The 10,957-nt window shown below is 27.6% G+C and overlaps 1 protein-coding gene across 1 annotated transcript in view; it reads right to left on the reverse strand.

The window, feature by feature from the left end:
- Nucleotides 1-10,258, reverse strand: part of LOC107882805 (DNA transposase THAP9) — a 12,695-nt gene extending 2,437 nt beyond the window's left edge. Inside the window, exons 1-5 of the mRNA XM_029492738.1 lie at nt 9,907-10,258; nt 9,506-9,699; nt 9,287-9,401; nt 8,877-9,129; nt 6,836-8,390 (exon numbers count right to left, since the gene is read on the reverse strand). Of these exons, the coding sequence (XP_029348598.1) occupies nt 6,836-8,390; nt 8,877-9,129; nt 9,287-9,401; nt 9,506-9,699; nt 9,907-9,968 (2,179 nt within the window). The 5' untranslated portion in view covers nt 9,969-10,258. The remainder of the gene's footprint in view (nt 1-6,835; nt 8,391-8,876; nt 9,130-9,286; nt 9,402-9,505; nt 9,700-9,906) is intronic.
- Nucleotides 10,259-10,957: the final 699 nt, after the last annotated feature.

Below are 10,957 nucleotides of genomic sequence, written 5' to 3' on the forward strand. Positions count from 1 at the left end.
AAGTACCGTCTACAAATATCGTGTTCAAACTGCACAAAGCTTGTAAATTACGAACTGTCGAGAAACCTAATATATTTGTTTCATTATTATTCACTAACAAAAAGTCTTCACCTTTAATTGTCTTAAATTCCATATTTTTGAAAGTCTCATGAATTTGTGTTAATGTAGTTGGTAATTTGGGTAGCTTTGAATATCGAGCATTATGTATATTTTTTTTTATTAATAAAACATCTCCAGAATTTATATTTTCAATATCATCATTTTTCAGTTCAGAATGTAAAATTTTGGATGGTCTAATAAACATTTCATCGACTGCTTTCCGTTTTAAATTGTTACTAATTTTTTGTCTAGTTAAAATATTTTCTGGTAATGGCTTATGTTTATGTTCATTAAAAATCTCAATTTCAGTATCAATAAGACTATTTACTTTTGCAAAGCACTTACACGTTTTGACGGTGCAACACCAACGTTCAACATCATTCATTAAAAACTTGTGACCAGCAATCACTTTTAATGGTTTATTTTTTTCACTTAGCATTGTATTAAAATTGATCACATTAATTTTCAAAAATCTCCACGTGCACTCGTATAGAACGGTTATAGGTGAACTAATATGTGTTCATCGTATGAAATGTTACTACAGTAAAATTTTACAGATAGAGAACAGGATATACTCTTGATAATAATACCGATAATGACCATCGATAAAAATATTATAAATGTTAGTTTTACGGATTTTCCGTCGGATGCAATTAACGTATACATGACAGAAACACAGGCCGCAACTTACGTATATTGTTATCGGAACCTTTTTTTTGGGACGCAACTTACATTTACCGACCTACAGTACCCACAGTACACACAGTACCATACATCTATGGTTAACTTTTCTTATCTTAACTTTTTTAACATTTTATTTGTAATATTGAACTGTATCTAACTGGTATAGGTAGTCAATATTTTACGGTTAAATAAAATATAAATTTTAAAATCATAAGCAATAATTTATACAAATAATCAAAACTTGATAATACATTAAAATTACATATTATAAAATATGTCATAGTTACAAAAAAAAAAAAGATGGGTAAGTAGCTCTGCTGTACAGTAGGTTACAAGTGGGTCACTGTATAATGGATAGTATTAAATTTGAATTCAATGATATAATATCACTGTATAAGAAAAACGATTCTGAGTGGAGACGGTTTGAAAGTCTAGGTATTAGACATACCTATTATAGGTAGGTATACTTATCTATAGTATTAAAAAAAAATTGACCTATCATAGGTATTAATAATAAATTCCAATTAAATCATATCACAATATCCATCAGGTAACGCGTTATACATGAACAACAAACCGTGGTACAATCATAGATATTATATATTAATTAATAGTATACTTTAGAAGTTTCAAGTACCCACAAATAATATTATACAATCAATACAATCGCAACAAAATAAATAAAATAGTTATTCTAAGTTTTTTAATATGTAATTTCGTCCAAATTTGAACTTAAAATGTCTATAAAAATAAACTGTGCTTATGTATTTCTTAGAATTTTTGGCAAAAGAATTAAATATTTACGTGGAATCTTGTTTTAAATTTTCAATCCTTAGATATAAAAGTTGAACATTTTATACATTTTTAACTACAAAATAATTATTCAATTTTAAATTTGATAAATTTTGTCAAGATTTTAAAATCAAATGCTTATAAAAAAAATTGTTCCTATGTATTTGTAATATTTTTCAACTGATATTGTAACAATATATCAGGAGCTTTGTATTAAATTTTTACACTTTTTGGCCCTACAGATAAAACTTTATTGATATTTATAGAAAAAACACTAAAAATATTGAAAACTGAAAATGTCCGTAAACAGCTCAAAAAGAGTCAAAATATTTTCAAAATTGTATGGTGTATAGAAAATGCTAATATAAACATTCAGTAAAATTTTCATGTATCTACAGTTATTAGTTTTTGAATTACAACAAAATAAGGAAGTCGCTACATGAGAAACCGAGTGAATATCCAATGTTGTAAAAATTTGAATTTCAAACGATCATAAAAATTTAATTTGACTTTCTTATAGATATTTTTTGTTTGATAAAGGTAGATAATCTTATAAGAAATCTTGTATTACATTTTAAAATCTTAGATTTAAAAAGAAAAATTTTTACGAATTCTTAACTCAAAATAATTTGCTAATTTTCGTGATTTTTCCATATTTTGTAAATTTTTGAACTTTAAATGCTTATAAAAAAAAACTGTGACTAAGGATTTTTAATATGTTTCATCTGCTTTTGAAACAATATACTAGGAGCTTTTTATTAAATTTTCAAGCTTTTTCAATCAACAAATAAAATTTTATTGATATCTTTAGAAAAAAAACTAAAAAAAAAATGAAAACTGACAATGTCCGTAAAGAGCTCAAAATAGATCAAAATATTTTGAAAATGTTATGGTGTATAGAAATGATAATATAAACATTCAGTCAAAATTTCATATATCTACGGTCATTTTTTTTAAAGTTACACCAAAAACAAAATTCAATTTTGTGAAAAATCGATTTTGCTTAAAAATTCCCGTTTTTCCTTAATTTTTCTTTGGTTTTTCTTGGCGCTTTTGAAAATTACTGGGAATTTTAAATTTTGACCTCCCAATGCACCAACGATATTCACTTTCCAATCGAACAAGATACTGAAGTTGAAAATCGAAGCATTATTTCGACTACTTATCGTGTACACAGACACAAAAAAAAAAAAAAAATAGAAAAAAAACACACATCATTGTAAAATCAATACATTCATCGTTCCACTCAGAATCTAAAACAATAATAATAATAACAATAGTAATAATAATAATAATAATAATAATAATAATAATATAGTTTAACTTCAATAACCAATTACAACAGCAATTAATTCATAATTCAACAACCTGGTAGGTTCGCGCTAATAGTATAAAAGAAAAGTGCGCCTTAAAATGTACTCCTATAGGCATAACCAATTGAATATTAATATTTATCCAATGTAAATAAGATTTATATATATACACACATATTATTAACAAGTAACTGGAATGGGGGATGACGTGTAAATATACAATTTTTGATAAATTAAAAAAATTTACATTTTATAATTTATATAAATATCGTTAAAGCATGAAATTATGTTATTTCATGATAAATCGAGATACTAGGTAACTTTCACACCGAGTTAGTGTCACTAACTAAATAAATACGATACAACATAATATAGTTTATAATAATTATTAAAAAAAGTGACAGGAAACAGCTTTTCCACGGTATCAAAAATGTTTCAAGCTGGAACGTCTCCCTCAGAGGACACGCAGTGCCGCAATTACAATTTTGAGGCCCCGGTTCAAAAAAATTTTAGAGGCCCTTTTAGTTTTTACTGAAGCATTGACGGAAATAGGTGGGGAGCTTATAGCCACAAAATATACAAAACGCCCCCCCCCCCCAAAAAAAAAAAAATATAATAAATAAATATAAAGTTATTTTGGTTGTGTGGTAACCAAGCCCTTTTTTCACATTGATGTATAAAATGTTGGCCCCCTTAAGACATAAATAGTGGCAGACGGGATACAGACATTTTGAAAGTTCATGTATACAACAAAAGTGTCCTATCCGCTTGTCATTTTTCTTTGGTAATTGCAACTTAAAAATAAAATAAATGTCTAACTGCACTTGAGTATAATATTCAAATAATATATCATTATAATATTATGTCTTAAATATTGATTAAAGAATAGTATATACTAATAAAAAAATTAATTCACTTATCATATATTCACCTATACATTTACTAAATTTATAAATGGAATACATCTTTTTATCTTAAGAATTAATTATTTAAATTAATAAGGATTTTCCATATTTCAATGACAGATAAGGTATATTAAATTTAAGATAGGTATAAATGAATGAATCCTTAAAGTAAATTCAAATAGGAAAAACCACTGTACCTACAATTAGAAAAAGGTGGACAAGTGGGTCACTATAATGGATGGTGTTAAATTTGAATTCAATGATATAATATCATTGTATAAGAAAAACGATTCTAAGCGAAGACACTCAGTCAACATATAATATTACCAAGTATATTCAATGATATTATTGTACATAAAGTAATTTATATATAACCAATTTACGCGGAACCTTGTTTTAAATGTTCAAGCCTTAAGATATATAAGTTGAATATTTTATACATTTTTAACTACAAAATAATATTATTGAATTTAATACATTTTTACAAAATTCGAACTTTAAATACTTATAAAAAAAAATTGTGCTAAAAATGTATTTTTGATATTTTTCAATCCATATTGTAACAATATATTATCAGGAGTCTTGTATTAAATTTTCATGCATTTTTATCAAACAAATAAAATCTTATTGACAACTAAAGAAAAAAAAAAATTAAAACTGACATTGTCCGTAAACAGCTCAAAAAAAGTCATAATTTTATGGTGTTTAGAAAATGAAAATATAAACATTCACTTAAGTTATCACGTATATACAGAAATTCGTTTTTGAATTACAACAAGATAACAACATCACTACATGAGAAATCGAGCGAATATCCAATCTTGTAAAAATATGAACTTTGAACGCTCATAAAAATTTTTTTGATTTGCTTGTAGGAATTTTTGTTTTTGATAATGGTAGACACTCTTATGAGGAATCTTGTATTACATTTTCAAATTTTAAATAGCAAAATTTTTATGAATTTCTAACTCAAAATAATTAGCGCATTTTCGTGAATTTTCGTATTTTGTCAATGTAAAAGATTAAAAAAATTGTTTTCATCTGTCTTTGAAACAATATATTATGAGCCTTAATTAAATTTTAATCTTTGTTACCCAACAAATTGTATTGATATTTATAGAATAAAAAACTAAAAAAAGTGGGTAAGTGGATGTCGCTCTGCTGTACTGTAGGTTACAAGTGGGTCACTGTATAATGGATGGTATTAAATTTGAATTCAATGATAAAATATCATTGTATAAGAAAAACGATTCTGAGCGGAGACGGTATGTCAGTCTAGGTTTAAGACATATAATTATATAAATATCTAATATCTATGTTATTAAATTATGTGGAATTTAATTTTCCTAAATTTTTCTTTTGTTTTTCACGGCGCTTTTGAAGACTACTGGGAAATTTTTATTTTTGACCCCCCAAAGTACCTACTAAATTCACTTCCCTATCAGAATAGAAGAAAATCCAAGTACTTTTACTGTCCTAAAAGGTGATGACAGACACAGGAAAAAAAAAATTAGTAGAGTTATCCGGGTAGGCAAAGTGCGACGGCCGACCCACGTCATTAGGTATGCAATAATTAAGTAATAATTATATTAGAATTTATTAAGTATCTACTACCAGAGGTACGAAACTTCGTGCGTTGGCCGGTCAGGCGATTGTGGCCTTGAACACGGTCTATGCTTCTCATAGACCTTACACTCATAGACGGAACATCCAGGCGGGATGCGGGTGGGTAGTGCGGTCTTTCCTAGCGTGCCAGCAGTGATGCCATTCCTTGCGACCAAAAACATTGTTATTAACACATACCATTTTATAATTACAACTTCATTATTGTATACTGCAACTGCATAGACCACGATTTAAGATATACCTTAAGGTATATCTTAAATCGTGGCATAGACCAAAGCCAAATAGACTTATAAATTATAATCAGCTTGACTATATTACTATAATAGTTCTATTGTAATTTGTAAGTAGGTACTAGTAAGTTGTAAGTAGTACCTAGCATAAAATAAGGTTAATATATGCTTTTTATAAAAATGGTGAAGAAAGCAGCTCTTGGACGACAAACTATATTATATAGTATATATAATATTATCTAACTGAACATTTTATAATAATAAATATAGAAAGTTGAAGAACTTGAAAAAGAAGGAAAAAGAAGAAGCACTAAGAGAAGAAGCTGGATATTATGCTATTGATATTATATGTTATAATATTATTGTATAAATCATGATATAATGAATATAAACATAAATAGGATCGTCATTCGACAGTAAAAGGGGGAAAAAAAGTAAAAATATATTTGTATAATTAATAGGTACATTATATTCTATAATATCGTTGAATTGAATAATTTATATTCAAAAGTCAAGTCACAATTCAGTCACAAAAAACTGATCAATAATATCTACAAAAAGTTAAGTTTAAAAAAAATATAATTATAAGCAGTGCAGTTAAAATAATTCAGAATTAAATAATAGTATAATTCAGTCCCTAAAAATGTATTAATAATATATACAAACAGTTAGTCAATATTTGAAAAAGTTAAGTTTAAAAAAAAACAATTATAAGCCAGATACGTATATTATTCATTTCTAAATAAAATAAGTTTTGTACATTTTTTTCTAATCGAATTACTATTTTTTTTTTCTTTTGTTAAAGCTGCATGGTGAAATCTTAAATTTAAATATGTTAATATAGTCAGACTTATTATTTGATCTCTATGAGTATTAAATAATTGCTGATCCAGACAATGATTATCAAGCTGTTTAAAAATGTAAGGTTTTTGATAAATATTGTTTTTTATTGCAAAGAAAATTTTTGATTTAATATTAGGTAAAAAAACATTGTGAGCTCGAAAAACTGTTTCTGCTTGTTGACAAATTTCAACAATATCTTCACTTGGTTTAATTAAGGCGTTATTTCTATCCTTTTCGCTTATTAATTTAAATATATGTTCCGAATCATCAATTAAATATTTATGACATATATTGCAGTTGATTTTTTTAAAAATTTTTTTAACAACAAAACCAGATATATAACTTGTCACTTCATCTAAAAAGGGAGTTATCCTATGTATTGCTCTAAAATAATCGTGGTCAGTTATATTTATGTTTTGTTCACTATCATCGCTTATAATACTATCTGGTCCTATTTTCACTACCGACATTTGTGTTGTATCAAGTATAGAAATACAGTTGCCATATTGTGATCCACTTATTTCGTTGTGAACTAATAATTTCTTATATGCTGACTTAAACTGTTTACAAGAAGGATTGTTGTTGAATCCACCTCTTTGTCTAATTGAACTAAAAAATGTCTCGATGTGATCCTGAGACAGTTTGTAAGACAGCATATAAGACAATGAATACGTAGTACTAAGATATGTATATAACTTTAATAAATTTGATAATGCGCTAATAAGACCAATGAAGCCAGTTTTTCTACCTGAATCTACCACTCGTTTACCATTGGCCAACTTTAATCCTAATATATATTCCTTAAACTTAACAATAAAATCAGCATATTTCTGATATACTTTTGAGTCCAGGGCTAAGCAGAAGGGATTTTTGGAGTACATAGTTCTACAGTTTAAAATGTCAAATGCATTGTTGATCATAAAACAAAATTCAGCAGTAGGGTCAACATTTTTAAAATTTGGATCACCTAATGACTTGCAAAATTTTAAAGCGCTCCCCACACTATTACTTAGCACTTGAGCTGCTAATTTTACATTCATTTTCTCGTTATGATAGTAGATGTGCTTATTTGATAATTTGGTTGCAGCTCTTAAACCTTCTTCTTTCTCTTTGAAGTGTAAAGCTTTTATATGATCCGAACTTATTTCTAGTCCATTCTGGTTATACATATATTTCATATCCCCTAATGTGTTTCGCACCAATTTGAGCATATGACATGCATCATAAAATATAAATATTGGCTCATTGTTAAATGGGTTTTGTATACAGAAACTTGAGTCATCGTTTATATCAAATGAAGCTCCTAATTTTGAACACATTGTTGCATTTGTATATGCTCCATCAAAAGTAACGGAATGCACTTTTGCACCAGTTTCAGACATCAGATTTAAGCACTGCTCCAACAAATTACTTCGTTCTGATCCATTTAGCCCAGCAACAAGAAAATATCCAATTGGCATTTTCCAGTGGCCATTTATACCTACGGCCATAAAAACAAATGCGTTTTTTGCATGAACTGCGTTATCATCTTCCGTTTCAACATTTGTACCCATATCAACAAACCCATGCATTTTTGTTCCGTCCCAGTCAGTTTGTTCTCTAATAGACATTTCATCAAGTACAATATTGCATATAACAGTCTCATTTTTGGCTTTGTTTTCTATGCATTTAAATGCTTCGTCAGTAAAACCGGGGTCACCATTAACAACTTTATACCATCTACTAATGCTTCTAGGATGAGGAAGCACATTATTAAAACTTTTCCTTACATATTGATATGCCTTGGTTGAATAAAATTGTAATGTTATAGCAAATTTTCTTAGTTCAGACGAATAAGGCAGTTTTTGACCTTTCATATTTCTTTCTATTAAAGAACGCAATGATTCTGAACCAATAGACTAGAAAGAATAAAATATAATTAAATGCTTATGGTAATTTAATATTTTATTACAAACCCTTAAACCATCAATAACAAATTGAGTTTCTCACATATATTATCATAGGCATTAGATACAAGTTTTATTGCCTTATTTTATTATACTGTACACATATATTCATTTAAATTACTTACACCCCTACTCAAGTACCTACTTTAAAATCACATGCATTTTTTTTAACATAGTTTATTATTAACATATAACTGCTAAATAAAACAGCGTACTTTGTCAAAAATCAACAATATATATTTTAATAAATACAACTCACATATTATACATATTATACAATTTTAAGCTTATTAAGTTGTTCATTATAATTCTTCATCTATTTCTTCACTTTTTTTTCCCAATCACATCCACTCAAACAGGTTTTCCAAACAATTAAACAAAAAACACAAATTAAACACAAAAAACACAAAATTAAGAAATGAAGAAATAAAATATTACCTTTAGATGAACAGATGCATTTTCAGATATGAAATTTTTACTTTTCAGTTGAAGGATAAGGTCATCATAAGTTTTGAGCTTGGTCTGCAGTCTCTTCACCTGCTTTTTCAAATTTACATTTTGGGTTTGTTTTTGGCTGAACTTATATTTGACCATTTCTAAATTCTTTTTAGCTTTCCTTGGTGTATTAAAGTGACTTGGCGATAAATCCCCAATCGTATCTGGATTAAATCTTTTTCGTTTTTGACTTGAACTTTGAAATAAAAAGACCAATATTTTGTACATAAATATAAATAATCAATTACTGTGAATATGTAAAAAATGTGTTTTAAATAATGTAATAAATGTAATATAAATAAATATATGTAATAAAATGTAATAATGTAATAAATATGTAAATAATAATGTACCTCACATCAGGCAATACACTAGAACATCGCTTTTTTGGAGTAATACAAATACTATTTGTTGATACGATTGTAATTTTTTCGGGCGACAGAGTTTCTTGAGAAGTTGACTCAAAAACTGCAATTTTGAATTACAACAAAATTATTTAAAAATAAGACTGAAATGTTAAGATTTAACTATAAACTATTATTTATTATTTACAAAATATAAACGGTAGATACCTGTATTTGCGGATTCTAATAATTCTGGCTGTTTAGATTTTATATTTACTGGAATAGCAATACTCGTTAAGTAACCATTTGGTAAAAAGTCTTCATTAGAAAAATGAGCCTCACAAACTCTATATGACGGTAGATATAGGCCAATTCCACAAGCTTTTAACCACAACTTCTTGCGACCTTCATCCTTAGGAAAGCTGAAATAAAATTAATAAAAAATAAAACTATTTAGGTATATTTAGTTGTAATAGTTGAGCTATAATTCTTTAAATATTGGTAGCTAATAAAAAAAATAAGTATTAAAACATATATTTAAAGAAAAATATTTTTATAGAACAAACTACGAAGGTATACATGAAAAATATAAGGAAACTATTATGTTAAAATATGATTATTTTACTTACGAATAAAATGATTGGTCACTATTTCTATCATAAACATTGCAAATGACACACTTCCTAGGCATCTTAGTACAAAGTTGAGACTAAATTAAACAATACAAATAAGGAAAATCGGCAAAACTCAAGAAAAACACTTGTTGAAACAATTGAAAATTTTAAATCAGAACCAGAAATATAACAGTAATATACTATTGTGATAGTACGCGGTGTGTTGATAAGTCGCAGGCGCAACAGAATTAAAAATTATTGTACAATACGATAGGCCTTGTGCGCATGTGCGGTGTACGGCTGTACTACCTCGATCAGCGCCCTCACGCTTGGACACCGGAACTACAACCACGTTCCGTCTATGAGTATAAGGTCTATGATGCTTCTACTACTTGGTTATATTAACCGATGATAAACGTTCGGTGATAAGGCCTACCGGTTTTGGCGGTATTCTGTTAAAGGCGGAAATTTTTGAAAACTATGTTTGCGTGTGTATCAATCAATGTCAATACGATAAATTAATGAATCAGCCATGTGATTTTATTACCGGCATCGGTTACCTGCGCTGAAAATTAACGTCCGAGACGACCGAGAATTTGTCGGCAAACCGTTCTTAAAAATCCGACTGTCTGAAAAGAAGTTAAGAAAAAAAGACAACACGTAAGTATATTTTGTATTATTAATTTAATTTGTTATTTTTTAAAACGTTAAACGCAGGTCGCAGATTGTAGGTATTTATCAATCAATATAATGTAACACATGCTTTCCGTTTAAGTGCTTAACGAATTTAATATTTTACAATAAGGCTGGGCATTAACGAGTCAAAAAGTTAAAGTTAAGTTAAATAGTTAATTTTATTTTAACTTTTTAACTTAACTAGTTACTTTTGTTTTTAACACGTTCACCGCCGATCGTATTTATGAAATAATATTATAATGTATATTGTTGAATCCCGGAAAAAAAATCCCCGGAAAAAAATCCCCAGACTACTCACAACCACATGCAAATGGTTGAACAAATATTTTTTAAACGTTAATAGGTAATTAGTATCTATAATTAATATTTA

The sequence above is a fragment of the Acyrthosiphon pisum genome, unplaced genomic scaffold (assembly GCF_005508785.2).
Source record: "Acyrthosiphon pisum isolate AL4f unplaced genomic scaffold, pea_aphid_22Mar2018_4r6ur Scaffold_7;HRSCAF=32, whole genome shotgun sequence".
Lineage (NCBI taxonomy): Eukaryota > Metazoa > Arthropoda > Insecta > Hemiptera > Aphididae > Acyrthosiphon > Acyrthosiphon pisum.